This window comes from Bufo gargarizans, chromosome 4, assembly GCF_014858855.1.
Source record: "Bufo gargarizans isolate SCDJY-AF-19 chromosome 4, ASM1485885v1, whole genome shotgun sequence".
Taxonomy (NCBI): Eukaryota; Metazoa; Chordata; class Amphibia; order Anura; family Bufonidae; genus Bufo; species Bufo gargarizans.
In genome coordinates, this window is record NC_058083.1 from 118,532,703 (window position 1) to 118,558,887 (window position 26,185).

Sequence of the window (26,185 nt, forward strand, 5' to 3'; positions counted from 1 at the left end):
CACTACTCAGTAGCCCCCAATGGCGCCTCACTATATTTTCAATATTAGGGCTCAACTCATTATATGATGATATAAACGGCAATCTATCATTCGCCTGTCTTTGTTTGGGGGCCAACAGCTCCTCTCTTGAAGTTTCTCTAGCTCTGTCCGCATGTTTTTTCACTAACCTTCTAGGGTAACCCCTATCAACAAAGGCTTGTTCCATCTTATTCATTGCCAAATTCATGTTCTCTTCCTTATCAACTATTCTCCGTACCCGGAGTAACTGACTGAACGGTAGAGAGTCCACCATTCTCCGTGGGTGACCACTTGTAAAATGCAATAATGTATTCTTATCCGTGGATTTAATATTCAAATCCATATGCAGCTGATCATCCTCAATATATACCTGTGTATCTAGGTACTGCACCCGGTCAGCCGATGCCGTTAACGTAAATTGGATCTCCCTATCTAGAGAGTTCAAAAATACGTGAAAATCCATCAGCTGATCCATGGTGCCACCCCAAATGAGGAAAATGTCATCTATGTACCTCCACCACGTCAAAACTTGGTTGAAGTGGGGAGATACATAGACGAGACGTTCCTCAAATGACCGCACAAAAATATTTGCATAGGTGGGCGCGGCGTTGGACCCCATCGCCGCGCCCATCGTTTGCAAATAAAACTGTCCCTGGAACTCAAAGTAATTGTTCCTCAAAGACAGCTCCATCAGTGTCAATACAAACTGTCGTGCTGGGGCGGAATAATCCGAATGTTGTAACATCTCAGCCACAGCCGACAGTCCCTTTTCATGATTAATAGACGTGTATAATGACACTATGTCAAAAGATGCCAAAATCGCCCCTTTCGGAACCCTCGTTCCTTTAATCTTGGTGATGAAGTCTCCGGTGTCCCTAATGTATGATTTAGCACCCATAGCGTACTCCCTAAGTATTTTGTCCAAAAAAACATTTATGTTCGACAGAATCGAATTCCTGCCCGAAATTATTGGCCGTCCTGGAGGGTCGACCAACCTTTTATGTATCTTTGGTAATACATATATAGTGGGTGTAACCGGAGACTTCACCACCAAAAACTCTTTAAGTTGTTTATCAATGGTCCCATCCTGTACTGCGGCTGTTAAATGTGCATCAATTTTCCTGGCAATATCGAATCTGGGGTCCCTGACCAATGGTTCATAGACACCAGGTTCACACAATTGCCTGTGTATTTCCTGTATATACCGAGAGGTGTCCATAACCACGATCCCACCACCCTTGTCCGCAGACTTGATGGTGAGATCGGGGTTACTGGACAAACTCTCAAGCGCAGACATTTCCTGTGCCGTGATATTTGGTTTAGTGAAAATTTCACCTTGGGTTCTTTTTCTTAATATGGCAACATCTCTTTTGACCGCCTCTATAAAGCACTCTAGGGCATGCGAATTAACAAGAGGAAAAAAATCACTTTTTAAATGCAAACCAAACTGTTGTAACGTCAATTGATCATCAGAATAATCAGTCTCATTAGTGTTCATGGCACCAGGGGAACTGGAGTCGAACCACACCCTCAGTTTTAAATTCCTGAAGAGGCGGTTCAAGTCCAGTTCCAACTGGAACCAATCAGGGTTTAGCCTGTGGACAGAATGATAGTCCTTTGTTCAGAACTTTCAATTCATAATCAGTCAATGAATAAGATGAAATGTTTATCACCACATTCGACTCTACTTCTTCTTTGTTATATTCATCTGTCTGGAGTTGTTGGTCCTCATTAATCTCTGTGCCCTGGTTTTTCCCAGATCTCCTGTGTCGGACACCTCCCCTTCTTGTGGGGCGTCTCCCGTAGCGACACGTGGGCCTAAAAAAGTTCCAGGCTGGCTAGAATTGAAATCATCATTTGCATCGTTGTTTCTCGCCCATTTATTTGTATCTTTGTTCCGTTTTGGCATCTTTTTTGGCTGCGGACCCCGATCCGTATGCCAAGGTTGTTCCCAAATATAGACTTGCCCAGACATATAATCATTTTGGTCTCTATGCCACTTAGACCTTTTAACTTCCTCAAGATCTTTTCGCATTTTTTCCAAAAAAGACCGTTGTTTCTCCAAGAACACCTCTGTTTCATTAATAGATACTGTTGCTTTAAGCTGAAAATATAGTGAGGCGCCATTGGGGGCTACTGAGTAGTGGACACCCGAATATTGCAGCCTTTAAGAATCCGCCTATGATGGCATACAAAAGAGCAGGGAACATTAGGGACAAGGTTGTACACTCCAGAGTACCTGAAAAGGGACAATTAAGACAGACGTTTTTGAAGACAAGGCGCACGGGCTCCTTCCCGTGTCTTGGATGTGTGAACTGTAAACTGATGGTGAAAGGATCAGGGTTTACACATCCAGACACGGGAGAGATCTTTAACATAAGGCATTATCTCACCTGTGATTCGTCATGGGTGATATATGTACTGTGGTGTCCTTGCAAAAGGCTATATGTCGGTGAAACGACATGTGATTTAAAGACCAGGTTGAATAACCATAGACAGTCCATCAGGAGTAAAAGAACTGATTTGCCTGTATCGAAACATTTTGTAGAAAAAAATCACAAGGAGAGTGACTTGAGATTTATGGTCATTGACCACGTTAAACCTTTGGTGAGAGGAGGGGATCGATTAAATATATTAAAGAAAATTGAGCTCAGGTGGATTTTTCGACTAGATACTTTGAAACCAAAAGGGCTAAACGTTGAATTTAGGGTAACGGGAGAAATGGTCAGTTAATCTCAAGTTCACAGTCCTGTGATTTGATGTGTATCGCATACTGTATATAGTGAATTAATAGAAGCTATGGTCATGTTAATGTTAAACATGTGGCTTAATTGTCTGTAGGCATTGTTTAAAATGTTATGTTGACTGTTGCCTATAGCGGATTATAAGTTTGGAGAAGAACTATGGGAAAACAGAGTTGTAATATTTTGCCCAGATGAATGCCCTGATTTAAGATGGCGGTTATAGACCAGTGATGTGGCTCGGTGCGACTGACGCAGCCTATTGTCGCACGCAGCGCGTGCGGGGATGGTGCTGGGGCGGCCGATCGAGCGTCATCATGTGGGACTCCGCCTAGATGTGACGCAGGGTGGTTATGTACGGCGTCACGAGGGAAGAAGGATTGACACATGCGCAGTGGGGAGTAGCAGACGCGGAACAGTGGCGCGAGCCTCCATACAAGTGAAGACGCTTTTCCCGATATTTCTCTCCATAACTTGCTCTGAGAAGGTATTACAGTCATGATTTTAATTGCACTGTTCACTTTACTATATGCACCTGTACGCAATTATGAGGATTTCAATGAAATATATATTTTTTTAAAACTTCACCTACATGTATTTAGGATAGATTGGTATCCATGTTAACTTTAGGAATTGACCACATGAATTGTAGCTTACCCCCAAGGGGAGTGCACTGCTATTGCATTGGTTGTTGAATCAATTAGGCACCAAGTGATGAGGTATTTATATATGCACATATGCACTTTTTATGTTCACTTGACTTGAAAAAGGTTCTGAGAGAGAACCGAAACGTTGTCTCTGCTGACATGTGTGAATAAATTGCACATTTTTCTACTTTAAGGAGTGCCGCAGTTTTTTCTGTGATATATATATATATATATATATATATATATATATATATATATATATATATATATATATATATATATATATATATATATATATATATATATATATATATATATATATATATATATATATATATATACACACACACATACATACATACATACATACAAAGTGCTTGCCAAAGCATAGGAACGCCGCCTCCTCCTCAGCTCGTATGCCTCGGCAAACGTATCTGTCACTGCAGAGGAGAAAATCCCGTCTTGCAGCGCCGCATACACCGACTTGCGTGTAATCTGACAGCAGCGCAATGCTTCTGTCAGAATGCACATTGGTGCTGCAGCTAGTAGATCGGTTGGTCCACCTGGAAGGTAAAAAGACAAAAAAAAAAGAAAAAACCAGGCCACAACGCAATAATTTTATTAACTTTGGAACAGAACATGTAACTTTAACTTTTGGAACTAAACATTAACCTGTTTGCTTACCGGGTTTTTTTTTTTTTGTTTTTTTTTTTGGTTTTTTACCTTTATAGAACAAACCTCTCCTTCCCCATGGGTCAATGTGCAAAGCGCAAATCGCCCAAAGATGTGGCGAAGTGCGTTATGCACTTTGTCCCATGTGAAAGGAGACGTTTGCAGCAGCTGTGAGTGAATGGGCCCTAATAGCCCTGTGTGCCTATCCTGGTGAGATGTGATCCCTATGCTAGGTGTACCTGTGTGTGGTACTTTCGGAAACACTCCCCTAAGCATAGGGCAGGGTGGTCGGGACAGTCAGGACAGAAATAGCGGGTGTCACGCCTTATTCCACTCCTGCTACAGACACAACCTTTTTTTCGGGGTGGCGGTCGGTTTGAGGTACCAGCAACGACACTGGGGAAGTGTCGCTCGTGTAGACGGCTAACTACACTGGTGGATGGGGCCACGGAACCTCCTGGATACAGGAGGTTCGCGATGATCTCTTCCTGAAATTTGAGGAAGGATCCAGTTCTCCCAGCCTTACTGTAGAGAACAAAACTATTGTACAGAGCCAATTGAATTAAATATACAGACACCTTCTTATACCAGCGTCTGGTGCGTCGGGAAACTAAATACGGAGCCAACATCTGGTCATTGAAGTCGACCCCTCCCATGTGGAGGTTATAGTCGTGGACTGAGAGGGGCTTTTCAATGACACGGGTTGCTCGCTCAATTTGTATTGTCGTGTCTGCGTGAATGGAGGAGAGCATGTAAACGTCACGCTTGTCTCTCCATTTCACCGCGAGCAGTTCTTCGTTACACAGTGCGGCCCTCTGCCCCCTTGCAAGACGGGTGCTAACGAGCCGTTGGGGGAAGCCCGCGCGACTAGTTCGCGCGGTACCACAGGCGCCAATCCGTTCTAGAAACAAATGCCTAAAGAGGGCCACACTTGTGTAGAAATTGTCCACATAAAGATGGTACCCCTTGCCGAATAAGGGTGACACCAAGTCCCAAACTGTCTTCCCACTGCTCCCCAGGTAGTCAGGGCAACCGACCGGCTCCAGGGTCTGATCTTTTCCCTCATAGACCAGAAATTTGTGGGTATAGCCTGTGGCCCTTTCACAGAGCTTATACAATTTGACCCCATACCGGGCGCGCTTGCTTGGGATGTATTGTTTGAAGCCAAGGCGCCCGGTAAAATGTATCAGGGACTCGTCTATGCAGATGTTTTGCTCAGGGGTATACAAATCTGCAAATTTCTGGTTGAAATGGTCTATGAGGGGCCGAATTTTGTGGAGCCGGTCAAAAGCAGGGTGGCCCCTGGGACGGGAGGCGGTGTTGTCACTAAAGTGCAGGAAACGCAGGATGACCTCAAATCGTGTCCTGGACATAGCAGCAGAGAACATGGGCATGTGATGAATCGGGTTCGTGGACCAATATGACCGCAATTCATGCTTTTTTGTCAGGCCCATGTTGAGGAGGAGGCCCAGAAAAGTTTTAAATTCGGAAACTTGGACTGGTTTCCACCGGAAAGGCTGGGCATAAAAGCTTTCCGGGTTAGCGGTGATAAATTGTGTGGCATACCTGTTTGTCTCTGCCATGACTAAGTCTAAAAGCTCCGCAGTCAAGAACAGCTCAAAAAATCCCAGGGCCGAATCGATCTGAGCTGTCTCAACCCGAACTCCAGACTGGGCGGTGAAAGGGAAAACTACGGGTGCGGCTGAAGTTGGGGACTGCCAATCAGGGTTTGCCAGCACCTCTGGGATTCTAGGGGCTCTACGGGCACGTCTTTGCGGTGGCTGCGACGGGGTCACTACTGCACGTGCCACCGTACCAGCTTCAACTGCCCTTCTGGTGCTCGCTACTTCACCAGGTTGTACGGCAGTGCTGGTACTAGGTCCAGGAAGGGCTGGGCTGCTGGTGTATGCCTCACCACGTAATCCGACAGCACCAGCCCCACTCTGCTGCTCTTGAAGCGGATCCTGCGCAACCTGCGGTCTAGCGACACGGGGCCGGGTACGCCTGGTGCTATCAGGGACCTCAGCCTCCTCGTCCGAACTTTGGGTCAGAGAGCCACTGCTTTCTACAGGTTCGTATTCTGACCCACTGGATTCATCAGATGAGGGTTCCCACTCCTCATCCGACTGGGTCAGAAGCCTGTAGGCCTCTTCAGAAGAATACCCCCTGTTAGACATGTGGGCAACTAAATTTCGGGGTATTCCCTGAAACTACCCAAGAAAAAAAAAGCAAGCCTGTCTTACAAATGGGAGGCTAGCGAAGTACCGGAGGCTGCTGCGGTTGCTAAAAAATATCAAAACTGATTTTTTTATCGCCGCAGTGCGTGTAAAGTGAATGTGCAGCAATTGTCACTGCGGTGGGGCGGGCGTGGGTGTACGCACGTGTGGGCGACCGATCAGGCCTGATCGGGCAAACACTGCGTTTTGGGTGGAGGGCGAACTAAAGTGACACTAGTACAATTATAGATCTGACCGTGATCAGTTTTGATCACTTCCAGATACTATAAAAGTACAAATGCTGATTAGCGATACGCTAATCAGCGAATAACGGACTGCGGTGCGGTGGGCTGGGCGCTAACCGATCCCTAAACTACCTAACCAAGGGGCCTAAACTATACTGAAACCTAACGGTCAATACCAGTGAAAAAAAAAAGTGACAGTTTGCACTGATCACTTTTTTCCTTTCACTAGTGATTGACAGGGGGGATAAAAGGGGTGATCAAAGGGTTAATTGGGGTGATCTGGGGGCTAAGTGTGGTGTAGTGGGTACTCACAGTAATGATGTGCTCCTCTGCTGGAACCAACCGACCAAAAGAAGGAGCAGAGGAGCACAGCAGCCATATAACCCCATCATATTTACTAATATGTGGGGTTAAATGGCTGCTGATTGTTTTTTTGAAAATCAGCAGCCTGCCAGCCAATGATCGTGGCCGGCAGGCTGCTGACGAAATACTCTGCAGTGAAATGCCGGCCCGCGTTGCGCATGCGCGGGCCGGCTGTGACGTAATCTCGCGTCTCGCGAGAAGACGCGCCGATGCGTCCAGGAGGAACTAATCAACCACCTCCCGGACGCATCGGTGCGTACAGCGGTCGGGAGGTGGTTAAAAAGGTTGTCCAGGTTCAGAGCTGAACATATCCCCATTTTGACCCTGGCAGCCCTCCTGACTTGAGCATCAAAGCAATTCATGCTCCGATGCTCTCCTCCCGCGCTAAATTGTGCAGGGCAAAGGCATTTTCTGGAGTTCCGGTGACTAACCCGGCTCTCCATAGGGCTGCCAGGCGGAGACTGGCTGTCCTGGCCTGTAAAACGGCTAGGGCAGCGCTAAAACAGGCCCATCAGAGCCGGTGACATCACCGAACACACTGCTGTGTGTTATTGTAAATAAAAGAGACCGCAGGGCAAGCGAGAGCATCGAAGCATGAAATGCTCCGATGTCAACATCATGGGGGCTGACTGCATGAAATTATGGGTATGTCCGGGTTCAGCTCTGAACCCGGACAACCCCTTTAAAGCAATACAACCATACAAGTCAGCAAGGCATGGGTACACCAAGACTTCTAGTGCTATAGGAAATGGGTATGCTCAACCTATGATTTGCACAGAAATGAAGTTAAAGAAATCATTCAGTACAGGTAATACTATAAACTGACATGAAGACTGAAAGATGCCATCACTGTCTTGGCAGAAACCGGTCTAGCACATCATGAATGAGAAGGGTGGGCGTTTCCCCGAGTCTGCAGTGGTGACTCCTGGTTAGCTGGCTACTACTTAAAAATTGAACATTGAAGACATAGAATTAGGGCTCAGGCACACGAACATATTTTCTTTCCGTGTCTGGTCCTTTTTTTTTGTTTGCAGTCCATAATTCCGTGTATATGCCATTTCCGTTCAGCAAAAAAAATAAAAATAAAAAATACAACAACATGTCCTATTATTGTCGGTATTACGGACAAGGATAGTACTGTTCCATTAGGGGCCAGCTGTCCTGTTCTGCAAAATACGCAGTGCACACAGATGTAATCCGTATTTTTTGCGGATAAATTTTTTTCCGGACCGCAAAATACATATATCGTGTGCATGAGCCCTTAACCCCTTAAGGATCGGGCTCTTTTTCATCTTAAGGACTAGGCCATTTTTTGCAAATCTGACCAGTGTCCCTTTATGTGTGAATAACTTTAAAACGATTTTACTTTTCCAAGTTTCAATTTCTCTACTTCTATAATACATAGTAATACCTCCAAAAATAATTAATTTACATTGCCCATATGTCTACTTCATGTTTGGATAATTTTGGGAATGCAATTTTATTTTTGGGGGACGTTACAAGGCTTAGAAGCAAATCTTAAAAAAATTTCAGAACATTTCCAAAACCCACTTTTTAAAAGGACCAGTTCAGGTCTGAAGTCACTTTGTGAGGCTTACATAATAGAAACCACCCAAAATTGACCCCATTTTAAAAAACGACCTCAAGGTATTCAAAACTGCTTTTACAAACTTTGTTAAACCTTTAGGTGTTTAACAAGAGTTATTGGAAAAATGGAGATTAAATTTCAGAATTTTTTGCCAAATTTTCCATTTAAATTTTTTTTTTCCAGTAACAAAGCAAGGGTTAACGGCCAAGCAAAACTTTATATTTATTGCCCCGATTCTGTAATTTATAGAAACACCCCATATGGTCATAAACTACTGTAGGGGCATACAGCAGGGCGCAGAAGGAAAGGAACACCATATGGTTTCTGGAAGGAAGATTGTGCTGGACTGGTTTATTTACACCATGTCACATTTAAAGCCCCCCTGATGCACCCCTAGAGTAGACACTCCATAAAAGTGATCCCATTTTGGAAACTACGGGATAAGGTGGCAGTTTTTTTCGGACTATTTTTAGGGTACATATGATTTTTGGTTGCTCCATTACATTTTTGTGAGGCAAGGTTAAAAAAAAAAAATTTATTCTGAAGTTTCATCTCCATTTGCCAATAACTCTTGTGGAACACCTAAAGGGTTAATACCGTTTGTAAAATCAGTTTTGAATACCTTGAGGAGTGTAGTTTCCAAAATTGGGTAATTTCTGTGGAGTTTCTACTCTAGGGGTGCATCGGGGGGGCTTCAAATGGGACATTGTGTAAAAAAAAACGGTCCAGCAAAATCTGCCTTCCAAAAACCATATATAGCGCTTCTTTCCTTGTGCGCCCTGCCGTTTGGCTATATATGTAAACTACAGAATCAGGGCAATAAATATAGAGTTTTGTTTGACTAATAACCCTTGCTTTGTTAACAGGAAAAAAAAATTGATTAAAATTGAAAAATTTGGCAAAAAATTAAATAAATAAAATAGCTGTTTTGGCACAATTTTTTGTATTTTTTTTTGGACTGTTCATCTGAGGGGTTAGATCATGTGGTATTTTTATAGTTCAGGTTCTTAAGGACGTGGTGATACCTAATAGGCGCACTTAATTTTTTTTTTAGTTTTACAAAATATCAAAAAAAAAAAATTATAATTTTGTTTTAGTGTCTCCAAAGTCTGAGACCTATATTTTTTTTTTTTTTTCTGGGCGATTGTCTGTGGCCAAATAGAATTAAAATTGGGGAAGGGAATTATAAATTTAGTACTTCATGGAAGTGTGGTACTCCCTGAAGCAACAGTCAATGCAGAGGCCCAGATGATCGGGGCACGTGTCACACTGAGTGGTGGTGTCCTTCCGTATCCCCCTCCTGTGACACATTATGCACTTTTTGGGACCGTTCCTTCTTTCCATGTGTGGTCCCCCTCATACTGGAAAGTGTTGGCCAGGTACGATACGGGCGCCTCCAGTTCCCGAGGTACTCCGGCCTGCTCTTTCCCGGTCAAAAAAGATCAGGGCCTTGAGGACTGCCTCATAGAACTGCAGGAATTTCCCTGTGTTGCCAGCGCTCCGGGACAGCACAAAAGAGTTGTACAAGGCAACCTGTACCAAGTAGACCGCAACTTTTTTGTACTATGCCCGGGTTTTGCGCATGGCTTGAGGACTTGATCAGAGAAATCAACTCCTCCCATATAATCGATTGTAGTCTGACATGCAGTTTGCTGCTATCGCCAATACCGGGGGGGGGGGGGGGGGTCACCCCCCTCAGCATTGTAACAGAGTGCCTGCTGAATTATTTCAGCAGGCACTCTGTTCCGATCACCGCCCGCCGGTGATCGGAAATACACAGGGCGTACCTGTACGCCCTGTGTCCTTAAGAGGTTAAAGGGGTTTTCTGGGAGTAGAATATCTGAACGGTGGAGATCTCACTCCCAATCTGATGTGCACTGTGGTCGCTCCCTAGACCAGTGACGTCATGTTAATTTTTTACATGGCCTATGTGCAGCTCAGTCCCATTGAAGTAAATGGACCTGGGTTGCAATCCCAAGCACAGCCACTATGCAATGTATGGTGCTGTGCTATGAGGAGGCCATATCACTCACCAGAGTGCCGCTGCCTCTTCAAACAGCTGATCGGTGGTGGTCCCAGGAGTTGGACCTCCACCTGAGGATAGATCATCAATATTCTAATATTCTGCTCCCATAAAAACCCTTTACAGGTGCCTTCCCAAGAGGCAGATTTTGATGTGTAAATTTCTCAGATTTTTGCAAGCCTTATTTAGATGGAACTGATTTTCAGTTGAAGACATTTCAGTAACAAGATCTGCCACATGTGAAGGTACCCCAAGCTGGCAAAACACAATAGATCGATGTCACAAGCCTGTGAATTTAGGAGGGACTGACTAACATCTAATGTGTATAGGGTCCTCCTGATTCTTCCCCAAGAGCAGGTCGCTAGACAGCTTTTTTCAGTGAACAGCTTAGACAGCCATTTTTCATCAGTAAAAAGATCTCAGAAAACCTTTTTAATATTATGGTAAATTTAGACAACTTAAAACCAGACCAGTGTTAGGGTTAGAGTTGCACCAAATGTTTGTGCATCTTGCTGCTAGATGATCTGTTAGATACTTTTCTCTTGCGATTTTATTTGCCATTTATATTAATAAAGATGTATTGCTTTACAGTTTTGCAAGGAGTATTTATTTTTGCTATTTTAGTATTTTTTTGTGTGGATCATTATTGATGCCAATATACCATACTAAATATGTGGAAGGGTTTTAGGTTTGCAACTTTTTACATAAAAAAATTTTTTTTTTCAACTTGAAGTTTTTTTTAATTTAATTAAACTTTAACGCTTATTTTCACCACTCATTAGTCTGATAAGGGGACTTTGATATGTGATCCTTGTGATATATTGATCGCTCACATAGTACACTGTACTTATTTAGTACAGTCTACTATACACTGTTAGTACTGACAGACACTGTAGGTACACCTGGGGGCATTTATTATGCCCCCAGCTGCCATACTAAGATACAAGCACCCCTCTAAACCAGCAGCAGCCTAGCCTAAGGCCTGTTAGTGACTGTAGGAAAAAACACAAAAAACAAACACATATTGGCAATTAACAACGGGTTAAGGCAAAAATCTGGCATTTACATATGCCAAGCAGCAGCAGATTGTCTGGTAGGAAGCATTCCTCCCCGACAGTCTGCTGCTCGTTCCGTGTAGGTGACTGCTGCATTTACACGACATACATATTTAAAAAAGGTCTATTTATTCACCCTTACCTGAAAAATTGAGGACAGCATTAACAGGTGCGCTGCTAGCAACAGCTGCATGTGCTAGGTGAGGATACTTTAGCCGATACCATGCAGCAAGATTCCCAGGATAAGAACCTCCAAAAACAATCCATTTCCTGTCACCTAATGCCAGTTTGTCAGTCATTACAGTCTGGAAATGGGCAAGATCTGCCAAGGCTTGCTGACTGCTCAGGTAACGTAAATTCTCCAAACTCATATCCCTGTAGCGGAAAAAAACAGCCTGTCAAATGGAAGACATCACAGTTGAAATATCATTGACGGTGATTTACTATTCTCCTGTATTCCAAAAACTGGAGTTAAAAAATAAACAACAAGGGGCGTTTCTACGTCACCCTCGCCACTTTAAAATAGGGAGAGTAGCAGGTGCAGAGCATTGGTATAAATGATGATGAAGTCTACTACTAGCTACCAGCTGGAGTAGATGTCAATCTAGGCACACAGATTGTCAGAGTATGTGCTTCATTTATAACGATGCTTGCACCTTTTCATAAATTCAAATGGTTTTCCAAGCTTTTTTAATTGATGACCCATCCTCTGAACAGGTCATCAGTATATGATCGATGGGGGTCTGACACCCGTGACCCCCACTGATCAGCTGTTCGAAAATGTACTGGCGCCCCTGTGAGGACTGCGGCCTTCTCACAGTTCACCAAGCACAGCACTGTCCATTTTATAGCGGCTGTGCTTGGTATCGTGCTCAGACCCATTCACTTCTATGGGGCCGAGCTGTGCCTAGGCCGCATAACCAATGAATGTGTCACAACCCGGCCTAGGTTTAGCTAGTGAAGGCCGCCCACAGAGGCTAGGTCATCAGTATTAAAATCTAAAAAAATAAACCTTTAAGCGCATCTTCTAGTGGTGCAGAGGATATCAAAGACTGACATAAAAGGCCAGTCTTTGATAAGTTACCCCATTACGCTCTACTCAAAACTAAAAAAAAGTGACACAGGCCATCAATGAGCATATCATGCCAACTACCGTATCCATAATGTTATATTTTGATACGGATCTGCAGCCAATGTCGCCTTATGGATACCAAGTGGCCGCAAGTGCCCTCCTGAATGCAAGTGTATCACCATCTTTAGTATGGTGATCGGGCAACATTTTATGCTGCACTGGGGTATTTGGATTTGCTGGGTGGCATTTTGTGCTGTACTACAGTATTGTTGTCCCTGTCTACTTGTGGTTTGTGTTGGCCATGCCGCCTACGTGTGTTGCCCCACCTTCTGTCAGTTTTGACACACCTACAACATAGGGCCACTTTTGTCTTTTTCCAGGGCCACCAAGTTCTCAGTAAACCCCTGGTTCAGATGACAGTAAAGCTAATGTTACGATTACAGGACCTACTACTAGCCACCAATTTCCATTGCAAATCATTTTTAGCATTCTAGACATAGTGATTATTATTCTTAAAGGGTTTGTCAGTTGTTTTATTATAGATCTAACCTGCCATGAGCCTGTTTAAATAATACCACTAGTGGACCGGGTGTCTTAATCATAAAATATAACTTACTAAATATACCTTAAAAGCCAATAACTAACAAAGACAGTAAGAAAACAAATTACAACAGAATCTAAATCCACATCTCAGCATGCTGCCTAGTCATAACAATAGTAGTAAGATACTGTCTTACCACTCAGACGTTTGGACAATAGACCAGCAACTGGTGTGCAATTACAATATATCCTTCACTGCAGTGGCCGAAGTATGTTGGTGGCTGGTGCTTCTGATGTTAGCAGCATAAAGGTTGGAATACTCCTATAGTACCCTTGTCATAGTGCCCTACTTTGTGTGGCTAAGATTTGGCTGCCTAACAGACACAGAGCACCCGCCCCGATCGGGATGGGCACTAGTTTTCAGACATAGTCTTGAGATGTCCTGGACAGAAAATGGCCAACGCCAACATCGTATACAAGTTGACATTCTTGGGTAGAGCTGGGGCATCGGCTGTGAAGTCCTGTATAGCACTGTAGTCAATCACTGGCTTCAGTTATCTCGTACCTTACACTGCTGTGGCCAGCGGATTGGCTGCAGCAGTGTATGGGCGTGACCACTGCGGCCCAAAAAAAAATAAAAAAATACATTACGGCAGAGCAGCCCTGGAAAGAGGACAGAGGTTTGGGGTGGGATTGGAGGGGGCTTTGGAAGGTAAGATATGTTTTGTTTTCATTATCTCAACATGTCCCTGGCAGGTTAGATCTATAATAAAAACTGTAAAATCCTACAATGATTATAAAACCTTTTCGTTGCCCTGATCCTAAAAAAAAAAATTCACAGAATCATAGCCAATAACAGGGAATATATTTTAATAAATCAAGCATCATGGGAGGAACTGGTGCAGCAGGCACAGCAACTGCTATGGGCCCCGCTCAACTTACAGGTGAGAGGCCTTTCAAGTCCTGAATTTAATTGGAGGTGGAGTGGGGCTGCATTTCCTGCTTTGTATGGGGCATCATGGTTAGTTTTTACAGCCTGTCTGTGTTTTGGTGTATTCCAACAAAATTTTGTGACAATGTACTTGATGGGAATATTGTGGAAAAGTTAACTTCGATAATGTTAGAGTTATTGCTGATTCTGGGATTTTATGAGGAGAGTAGTTGGATAAGTGGTAAAGAGTAGTATGCCACCGTTTCCCCTCGGTGGAGTATACAAAGTCACTGTTTATTTTTCAACCAATTCATATATGTTATGGCTTCACAAATATGCCATCTGACCCTAACTCCATATATTTTCATTGCAAACGCAGCAATAAATCAGCTTTATTCATTTATTTCCTGCTTTGTTACTTTGCCATACCCTCAGTTTATGTGTATTTCCAATCACCGCGGTGAAATCATTTAGCAGGCACTCCCCCCCCCGTATTGGTGATCGCGGCAAACCGCAGGTCAATTCAGACCTGCGGTTTGCTGGATTTATGTGTTATTCGGGTCTCTGGTGACCCGATAACCCGGAATAGGATGGTGATCAGTGGTGTGATAATACACCACAAAATCACCATCCTTAGATCCTGAGACTCTGGATCGCTTACGATTGGCTGCACGGGTGGTTGACTTCCCCCAGCTCTGCCTCCTCCTCCACACTGCGTCCTGGAGCATGGAGAGAGGAGCCTCGTGGAGCCCAGCACCCCCAGAACCCCTCATCTGTGCACAGCACCCCCCACAGGTACCTAGGGACAGCTTAGATTAGGCAGGGAGAGTTTAGAGGCGCAGGCACTTTTTTTTGTGTGTGTGCGCTGACTGTGGCCGGCACTCTTAGAGTCCGGCCACTGTTAGCGCATCGCCCACCCCACCGCTGATCAGTGAGTTCTAATTTTTTTTTCACATTTTTGGGGGCTTTTTTTTAATTTAGTTTTATTTTTTTCTGTTAGGTTTAGGGTAAGTACGCGAACACCCGTGCCCCCACTCACACCAAATAAAGTTTTCCACACACACTCCCCTATGGCCCGCCAGATGTTCTCAGCCAAAGAGGCATACACCCTGCTTGCCTCCGACTCTCCTCTTGTCATCCACGTCCTCCTCATCATCATCTTGTGATGATGAGCCCCCAAGGCGGCGGAGCAAGGGGACCCCCATGCCAGGGACCCTGTGGCCCACACTAGTACGAGCAGCTCTATGGCTCGTACTAGCTTTCCGGCCCACCAGATAAGTCCACCTGAGCCCCCTACCGGTGAACTTGCATGGTGTACCCCAGAGGATTTTGAACCAGTGATTCCTGATTTTGTTGGCCAATCAGGAATCCAGATTCCCACAGTGGGCTTCACTGAATATGACTATTTCATTTATTTTTTTCAGTGACCACTTTGTGAATCTGATGGTGGAGCAAACAAACTTTTTCGCCCAACAGTTCATTGCTGAACACCCGGGCTCCTTTTTGGCTAGGTCCAGTGGCTGGACTCCGGCTAGGGCAGCCAAGATGAGGAAGTTTTGGAGCCTCGTGCTGCACATGGGCCTAGTCAAAAAACCCAGTCAGGCAGTACTGGAGTGGGGACGTCCTCTACCAGACCCCACTCTACTGTATGGCCATGACACGTTTCCGTTTTGAGGCCATTCGGAAATGCCTGCATTATGCATATCCTGCCTATGACCACCTGTACAAAATCAGGCAGGTCATCGATCACTTCAAATTTTTGGAGGCCTATGTACCTGGAAGGGAGGTCGCTGTTGATGAGTCTCTCATTGCTTTCAAGGGGAGACTCATTTTCCGCCAGTATGTTCCCTCTAAGCGGGCGAGGTATGGCGTGAAGCTGTACAAACTTTGAGAGAGTACCTCAGGGCACACTTACAAGTTTCATGTGTACGAGGGGCGAGATTCCCGTATTCAACCCCCAGAATGTCCCCCCACTCTGGGTGTTAGCAGGAAACTTGTGTGGGACCTTATGCACCCACTGCTAGATAAGGGTTACCACCTGTACGCTGATAAGTTTTATACTAGTATCCCCTTGTTCCAGTCTTTCGCCGCCAGATCCACATCCGCTTGTGGGACCGTGCGGAAAAATCAACGCGGCCTCCCTACCCACCCCCTCCAGGTACCTATCCCCAGGGGCGAGACCAGTGCCCTTACCAGTGGAAACCTGTTGCTAGTCAGATATAAGGACAAGAGAGATGTCCTTGTACTGTCCACAATTCACGGTAACGGCATCACCCCCATCCCTGTGCGAGGTACCGCAGCAACGGTCCTCAAGCCAGATTGTATAGTAGACTTTAAATCTGTATATCGGAGGAGTTGAGCTCTCTGATTAAGTCCTCAAGCCATACAACGCCATGCGCAAAACCCAGGCATGGTACCAAAAAGTTGCGATCTACTTGGTACAGGTTGCCTTGTACAACTCTTTTGTGCTGTCCCGGAGCGCTGGCAACACAGCAAAATTCCTCCAGTTCTATGAGGCAGTCCTCAAAGCCCTGATCTTTTCGGACTGGGAAAGACCAGGCCGAAGTACCTTAAGAACTGGAGGCGCCTGGATCATCCCTGGCCAACACATTACAGGTGTGGTCCCCCATACTGGAAAGAAGGGATGGACCCCAAAAAAGTGCAGAGTGTGTCACAGGAGAGGGACACGTGCCCCGATCATCCGGGCCTCTGCATTGACGGTTGCTTCAGGGAGTACCACACTTCCATGGAGTACTAAATTGATAATCCCCTTCCTCAATTTTAATTCTATTTAGCCACCAACAAATCGCCCAGGACAAAAAAAAAAAAAAAAAAAAAAAAAAAAAAAAAAAAGGGGCTTTTTACACTTTTATTATTTTTTTTTTGGACGGTGTTCATCTAAAGGGTTAGGTCATGTGTTATTTTTATAGAGCAGATTCTTACGAACGCAGAAATACCCAATATGTCTACTTTTTAAAATTAATTTAGGTTTTACACTATTAAATCCTTAAAAAAAAAAAAAAAAAAAAAGCAAAACATTTTAGTATGAGAGTATGGTTTTATTGGCACTATTTTGGGGTGAATATCACTTTATAATGGCTTGCTATTAACTTTTTTGTGATGCAAGGTGACAAAAAAAATGGGTTGTCTGTCTGCTTGCCATTACACTTTTTGTGATGTAAGGTGACAGACAAGCCATTTTTGTTCTGGGTTGTGGCGGATATTTTGGGTGGGTGGTTTCTATTATGTAAGCCTCACAAAGTGACTTTAGACCTGAACTGGTCCTTAAAAAGTGGGTTTTGGAAAATTTCAAGATTTGCTTCTAAACTTCTAAGCCTTGTAACATCCCCATAAAATAAAATGGCATTCTCAAAAAGATCCACACATGAAGTAGACATATATGGAATGTAAATTAATAACTATTTTTGGAGGTATTACTAGGTATTATAGAAGTAGAGAAATTGAAACTTGGAAATTTTTCTAAATCTTTGGTAAATTTTTTTTTTTTTATAAATAAAAAATTTTTGGACTCCATTTTACCAGTGTCATGAAGTACAACATGTGGCGAAAAAATAAATTCACACATAAAGTGACACTGGTCAGATTTGCTATAATGGCCTGGTGCTAATACTTTCTCTCCTATTGTGGCGCACTCCTGATTTTCTCCTGCATAAAAATACAGAATGTGTAGCCATACCCTCAGGGTTAACCAACAGCCAAATCTAGTGTAATAACATTTTACAAGGCAATACAGGTCATTATTAGTCATACTTCGTTGGGTGACTTTTGCCGTAGAACCTATGCTCCAATAGTAGACAAATGGCACCCATCTTCTCTGCATACGTTATCCAAGTGCCCTGCGTCATCCATCCTGGATTAGCGGCACCTTCTCCTCCAATCATCAGGAACACGGGTCCATCACTATGGCTGAAGGAGTCATTCAGAAAATATCTCTGGAGAAGAAAATACAATCTGATCAACACAAAGTAATTGAATAGATAAACCACATTACTATTGAACACTTAAATAATCACTGGAACAGCCAACTGGTTTTAAAAAGTGACAATTCCACCTGTTTAACACAAAAATGCCCAGAGTAACATGTTTTATTGGCGCACTATTTTCTGCTTACCTTCTAAAAGTATAATCCACATTTTTAAAGCTTACTTCTAACAAATCTCTTTAATAAAAAAAAGGTTATCATACAATCTAATGGCTGCTAAAGTAATAGGCAAGATAATTATTTCATTACAGATTATATTATCGCAATATATGACCCCAGCCCTACCACCCTTGCTTGCCTATGAAATAGTGTAGGACTGCAAATGGCTAAAAGTTTTTTTCCAGGTTTTGGTTGACACCTGGTGGTCAGTTGGAGAATTACACTGTATAATTCCTTCCACCTACAATATGACTTTTTGCTTCCGTCTAAGCTCAATGAAATTGGTGTCAAATGGTTATGTACTGTATGTCCAGCATCTTTTTGAGCCTAGGCAACCTAACCTTTGGAGGTTCTCATATTTCCTCTAGGAAATAATTAAATCAGGTTAAGTTTAGATTAATTTTTTTGTTTCAGAACTAAAATCATGTGCTACGTGCAATCACGTTTGCACCATCCCTTCACAGTTTGCTGCTTTATTCTGCTGGGGCCAATAACCTTGTATTGGGGCCTTAGGGCTGCTTGAGGAAGAGTTGTGCTGCACTGGCCACCATGAAAAGGTTTGAGAGGTTGAATAGATGGGGGGGGGGGGTTTAGGCTGCGCATAAACAGCTATCTTGGCCACAACATCCATTGTACAACCAAAGATCGCGGCGTAGCAATGCAACCATTAAACTCAATGGGGTCGTAGCATGACACGCAGGTTGCAGTCATCCCAGAATAGCCAAAAATGTCAACACTGGTGGGGTTTTTGCAGTTCTGGGATGACGACAACAACTTGGAGTCACACTAAGAAACCATTCAGTCCAATGGCTGCACAGTGATCTTTGGTTTGGCGACACTATACCCCAGCCTGAAACTTAGTGAGGGAGATTTCTCAAAACTGGTGCAAAGTAGAACTGGCTTCCTTGCCCATAGCAACCAGATTCCACCTCTCATTTTCCAGAGGAGCTATGGTTGCCCATAGCAACTGGTTTAGTTGCTATGGGCAACTAAACCAGTTTCCCTTGCGCCAGAATTGTAAGCCTCTGCCGTGTTCTGCTTTTATAGGAGGTGCACCATTTATATTTCTGCTGTCAGAAGCTACTACTAAATACCTGTTTCTCCACTTAGGTGCTTGTTTCGAGCAAGTAGTCATCCACATGCAGGGCCAGACTAGACTACCTTGAGCCCACCAGAGAAGGAGGCCAACCACCCTGCCCAACAGAACAAGGGTTTGTCCTATTTATTTGCATTATAAACTTCACTGGACTACTAAAACCATTTCCATCTCTTGATCCTTCTCATTATATTTGTATTTAGTTGATGTAAGAGGGTGGAAACCAAAAGTAGCCCCTCATACATAGAAACCATATCAGGCGTACCTCCAATAGAGGCAGACCACACCCTATGGGGCCTGGCCATGGACAGAAGGTGCCACCCCCTAATAACACTAAATAAAATGGCTGCTCTGCTTCCATCATGAGTCACTACCTGGGACTCAGGCCCTGTCTTCTGGTCCCACACTCACTGCTTCAGAAGAGCTTCCCTTGTGCTCAGTTCGGACGGGCCCCTCTCCCCCTTACACAGTTCATGTCTTTGCCCACAGTCACTATACCCACCTGTAGCCTAAAAGAGTGCCATCTGTCTGCTGGGCACTGGATTGCAGACGAACAGAAGTGAGCATCACCAGACACCAGTCCAGAGCACAGTGACTCATTTCCAGTTCAGTGCTGCCTGTGGAGATCTGACTGGCCATAGTGACCGGAAACTCTACATAGCACACAGCCATAGACAAAGATAAATACTAAAGGCCCCATTCACACCACCGTATTTTTTGGTCCACATCCAATCTTCATTTTTCGTGGATAGGAAGAGAACCCATTGACTTCAACAGGTCCGCAAAAAAAAATAAAAAATTTGATATCTGTTCGTAGCCCCGCAAAAAAGATCAAAACATGCCAGCAAAACAGACAAGAATAGACAAGGATAGGCATGGATGGCACACTATATGAAAAGTAGCAGCAGGCACAGTTCATTGGGTAAGGCTAGGTGCACACTTGCAAACAGAATCCGGTATTCTATTTCAGCATGTAACAGTATACCGGTATTTGCTGAACGCCGCTGGATTCCATTCACTATAATAGGGTCTGTGGGATTCCAGTTTAAATACTGGCATTTTGCCAGACGAAATACCATTGCATGAAGCGAGACAAGGGAGGAGCAAGGAATGGGGCATTTGGCCCAACGATTTCTATGTATGCCCCTGCATATCTTTTACAGTTAACCTTGTTGCTATAGGTTATCATTTGTTGCTGTTGTCACTCCACCTAACTTGAACTGTTATATGACTGACCTGTATTACTTAAAGGGGTTGTCCATGTTCAGAGCTGAACCTAGACATAGCCTCTTCACTCAATTAGCATGTGGAGTGGAGCATCTGAGCATTTCTTGCTCCGATGCTCCCCCTTGCCTTGTGCTGCATCTCAAAGGGCAAGAGCTTTCTTTACTAGCGGTGACGCACCGGGCTTCACATGAGTATGCTAGGTGGACAGTATAATAACGAACGCCAGCTTCTGCTCGGACCTCCGGGGCACGGATTGTGCAGGACTGCACTCCCACAGTGATAAATGTAAGTGATTTCCAGCCACCGGTATTGGTAAAATCCATTAAATTTTATTTTGTCTCCATTAAAAGCAGTTACAAAAGATAAATACAAAACAGGCCTCACATCTGACACGTTTCGGGTACACGCTTGTAGCACCCTTAGGCCCCTTTCACACGGGCGAGTGTTGCAATGCGTGAGGTGAACGCGATGCACCCTGCACTGAATCCGGACCCATTCATTTCTATGGGGCTGTGCAGATGAGCTGCGATTTTCACGTATCACTTGTGCATTGCGTGAAAATCGCAGCATGCTCTTTGTGCGTTTTCCACTCAACGCAGGCCCCATAGAGGAAGTGAATGGGGCTGCGTGAAAATCACAAGCAAGTGCGGATGCGGTGCGATTTTCACTCACGGTTGCCAGGAGATGATCAAGATGGGGACCTGATCATTATTATTTTCCCTTATAACATGGTTATAAGGGAAAACCATGGCATTCTTAATACAGAATGCATAGTACAATAGGGCTGGAGGAGTTAAAAAAAAAAATATAAAAAATTATTTAACTCACCTTAATCCACTTGTTCGCGCATCCCGGCTTCTCTTCTGTCTTCATCTTTGCTGTGCAGGAGGAAAAGGACCTGTGGTGACATCACTACGCTCATCGCATGGTCCGTCACATGATCCATCACCATGGTAAAAAAGATCATGTGATGGACCATGTGATGAGTGCAGTGACGTTAACAAAAGGTCCTATTCCTCAAAGGAGAAGACTGAAGAGAAGCCGGGTTGCGCGAACAAGTGGATTAAGGAGAGTTACATTTTTTTTACCCCTCCAGCCCTATTGTACTATGCGACTAATAAGATGCATAAACATAAAAAGGTATATATGAATGTGGCCACAATTTCTGCACCTGCTGCTGTGGTTCACGTATCAAAAGACTTTACTTCTTGCACAGAGAACCGAACATACATGAATAAACAATACATCAACTGTAACACATATGGTGTAGTTTACCCGATTACCTGCAAAACTTGCCGACTCCAATATGTAGGGTGTACATCTGGCCCCTTAAAAATTAGGATTAGACGCCATTTGTCGGATGCAATCAGAGATGACAATAAAAACCACACACATTCCGCCATATCTCAGCAGTCTTCCATCATGTCTTATACCATCATGGAGGGGATGCGAGTCACATTATGGTACAGGGTATTGAAAAAGTAAGATTATATGAGAGGGGTGGAGATCTACAGACAAAACTTTTTAATCGTGAGGCTTTTTGGATATTCATTCAATCTTAAATCATGTGTCCCCCATAGATTGAATAGAAAACGAGATCAAATCTTACATTATTAATTTATGTTTGAAGATTGTCATGTGTATTGTGACAGCGCACAAAGTTTTAAAATTTTATGTAATTAAAATTTTGTGTTCATTTGGCAATGTCGTTTTAGGGTCCTGTTCACACACACACACACACACACACACAGTCTAGTTTTTCTATGGTGGTCAAGGAGTTAATTTGGAAGTGGCTAGCATTCCTCTGTGCCAATCACACCCATCGGGCGTGTCCTCTCTCCCCTTTCTCTCCCCCTGACTGGTGTAGTCATCTAGTGACTATGACTAAGGGTGCTTTAAGTGTGTACCCGAAACGCATCAGAGATGTGAGACCTGTTTTGTATTTATCTTTTGTAACTGCTTTTATAAAATGGAGAAAAAAAAAAAAATTTAATGGATTTTACCAATACCGGTGGCTGGAAATCACTTACATTTATGCTAGGTGGACACTTCCACCTAGCAGTGACCCCGGTAACGTCACTAGCACAAATGGGAGGTCTATCGTTCTGCCCTAAGTCAGCGCTATAGACTGCCCATTTGTGCCAGTGACGTCACTGGGATCACTGCTAGGCATGAGCCTCCGCCTAGAATATGGAGGATGTAAACAAAACAGACCTTGCCCTGCGCAACGCAAGAAATCCTCTGATGCTCCACTCATAGATGCTAAGTGAAGATGAGGTTATGTCCAGGTACATCCCCTTTAAAAAGTGTCACTAGCCCCCTCATGGAAGTGCTGGGATTTCTGCTCTGACTTCATATACAGGTGCATCTCAATAAATTAGAATATCATCGAAAAGTTAGTTTATTTCAGGAATTCAATTCAAAAAGCGAAACTCATTTAGATTAATTACACACAGAGTGATCTATTCCAAGCTTTTACTTTAAGGATCAGCAACCTCCAGCTGTTCTGAAACTAAAACTCCTAGAATGCTCCTTTCAATTCTATAGGAATTACAAGAACAGCCAAGGAAACATACATGCTGGGAGTTGTAGTTTCACAGCAGCTGGAGTGCCGAAGGTTGATGATCCCCGCTTTATTTCTTTTAATGTTGACGATTATGGCTTACAGGTAATGAAAACAAAAGTATCTACAGATACATCTCTATATAGTCGCCAGTACATTGTATAGGTGTTTTTGTTTGGCAAAAAAGCATAAGTACAACTTTGTACTTTAATTTTTTTTAGCAATTGCAAAAAAAAAAAAAAAAAAAAAAAATAGGACAAGATGACACAGCATGCTGCACCACCTTGTCCCGATGCAATCTGCAATGGAAGCTCCTGACAGGTCCTGCTGGGCTGATTTGCAGCCAGGTGGGGTCAAACACCGGACTGGATTTTAAGTGCCAGTCCGAGTTTTGACAGCACCTAGCTGTCCTTAAAAGCTGGCCTCAGCAGCAAGGTGTGTGCTGGGATCTGAGGCATGTGCCGTGCTGGAGGGCTGAGACCCGTGTTTAGGAGAAACAGGCCCCCTAAAAGCCTGCTGGAGATGGACCTGCCAACATGATCATTTTTGCTATGTGGACTTTCCATTGTGCGCGAACTAACACCAAGACTGCAAAGTGACGTTTTGTTTTTGCCTTATCTGCGAATAAACATGGACGTTTGATTTAAGAACTGGTAATTTGCCCCTGTACTGCGTCCGCATAACCTGTCTACCAGAGCGAATCCCTACAGTGTAATCAGTCTCCCATCAGTTACTGCAAACCTGCTCTCTTTGATCGGGCCTACACACGTTTGATCAAAAATGTGCACAAAGAGATTCCATTTTTTTTTTATGTACAGTAGGTATAGTACAACTTTAATCCAGAATAATTCCTAGTTCTTTTGTTTGCATGTGTAATGGTGTGCGGACATAAAAATTTTTGTTTGCCGTTGCCAGAAACCATCATTTATAGAAAAAACCAGGGCAAACTCCGCTCTTGCATAGGGCCTAACTGCTTAGGGGCAGCAGTAGAATAGAGGGAGGGGATGGATTCTCTTGCCTTTCTCTGTATTCATCACACTGATGCAGAATTTTATATTACAGGGGTTGTACAGTGGGTTAATACTGATGAACAGGATAGGTTGTCAGTATCAGATCAGAGAGGTCTGGCTTCCAGCACTCCCGACGATCAACTGTTTGAAGGGGTGACGGCGCTTATACGAGTGCTGCGTCCTCTTCACTATACACCTGCACGTCATCTCCTTTGTAGATGCAACACAGAAATTACAATATGTTTATTGAATGGGACAAGCGGTTGTAATTAAACTGCACCGCCACTGCAAAGGGGACAATCTTCAAGTAATTTTACAGCGATAATAGCACTTTTACAAGCACTGCTGTGAGATTGAGAAGCAGCTCTCATTGCATGAGCACTGTGTAATTTAAGTTCAAAATTGTAATTTTGTTGTTTAGCCACAAGATGTCGCCGTTTCCCAGTCACAATTCACTGACTGCTCGGATTACAATATGAATGAGAGGTGTGGTTAACAAGCTGCAGGGAAGCAGGACGTAGTCGCCATTTTGAGAGCAGACATGGAGACACAGAACTGATCTATCAACATACCAGTGTGCGAGAGCCTTCTTTTGCTACTGGAACTGCAGTCAAGGGAAGCAGGTCTTGTACAACACCCGGATCCTGTACTGAAGGAGGATTTCTGCTGCAGATATCGCTGGTAGAATCTAAGGAGCGAAGCATTGACACCACTGTGCCGCATGCATGTGGAAAGGACATCGTTCAGTTTGCAGTCATCAGCGGAGACAAAGCAGACCCGGGTCGGTAAGACAGGCCGTGCACACAGATTGTTCTGGTATTGGCGCCTGGAGGATTAAGGACTGTGATTTAGCATGTAGCTAGTTAGGGTTACGGTGTAAGGCTGGCCGCCAGGATTGTGGACTATTCGCCATCAGGATTTATTAATTATAAGTCATTGTTCACACCGGAGATCACAAACCGACTTCACCATAAATTTCATCCGGTTCAGTGTTGATGGGGAGTAATACCGGCACACGCCACAGAACCAGTTGTGGGGAAGGGTTAAGGAATATATAGTTCAGTAGGATTGTAAGCTTTTGTGCTGCACCACAGGCCAACCCGTACCTCACATCCCACACAATTATTACCCTAAAGGTAGGAACAACAGGTACGAGGCAGTGGTATTTTGCCCGCCATAGGCAAAATTATAGTAATTGTGTCCCCCAGCAAACATCAGGGGGCGCCGTGCTGTGCAGCACAAGGGTCTCAGCCCCTGCTGTGTATGTAAATTTGCTTTCTGCTCCTTGCATGTGTGGTTATGTTTGATATCACTCTTCAGTAAAAGTAAAGTTTGTTTTGCAAGAGCTGCTGTCGGAGTTGCTTTCTTTGTTCGTAACTTCACTGTATCCTGGGGAGCCCACCCCGGTACATGGTCTTACACTGCGACCCCTACAAACAGGTGATCACTGGAGAGGTGCCAGAGGATGGACCCCCCCCCCCCATCAATATAAAACTTAAATTATGATCAAACCATTGGTGTCAAAGACCACCACGTGTTAAGCCTTACCCTAAAATCACTGCCTCTTTTTACCCGTGAAAATTTTGATGGTATTTTTGTTGGAGGAAGATGGAAACCCTAATACACTTGCAGTGTCCCACTCCATATCAGTACTGGGGCCCTGTATATACGTATATGGGTATTTGCAGTATGTTGGTATTTCATGATATGTATTTACATTTGCTGTAATTCCTATAACAGGCTACTAAACCACCACTACACATCAGTCACCACTAGGTGGTGCTGCTCTAAAGTGTGAGGCAGAAAAAGGGCAGATGAGGTTATCAAATGAAGTGCAGCCAGGTCGAGCGTAAAGCCTCTTTCACATGTCAGAGTTCCACAGATGTCCGCTGTATGTGTTCTCCATGGACAGCACACTAGAGATGTTGAACATAAAATTTTCCGTTTGCGAACAGCGAACGCGAATTTTCGCGAACGGGCAAACCACCATTGACTTCAATGGACAGGCGAATTTTA

The 26,185-nt window shown here is 44.0% G+C and overlaps 1 protein-coding gene across 1 annotated transcript in view; it reads right to left on the reverse strand.

Moving 5' to 3' along the window:
• Window positions 1–26,185, reverse strand: part of LOC122935883 (putative serine protease K12H4.7) — a 101,880-nt gene that overhangs the window by 41,702 nt on the left and 33,993 nt on the right. Inside the window, exons 2-3 of the mRNA XM_044291803.1 lie at window positions 17,883–18,064; window positions 11,711–11,943 (exon numbers count right to left, since the gene is read on the reverse strand). Of these exons, the coding sequence (XP_044147738.1) occupies window positions 11,711–11,943; window positions 17,883–18,064 (415 nt within the window). The remainder of the gene's footprint in view (window positions 1–11,710; window positions 11,944–17,882; window positions 18,065–26,185) is intronic.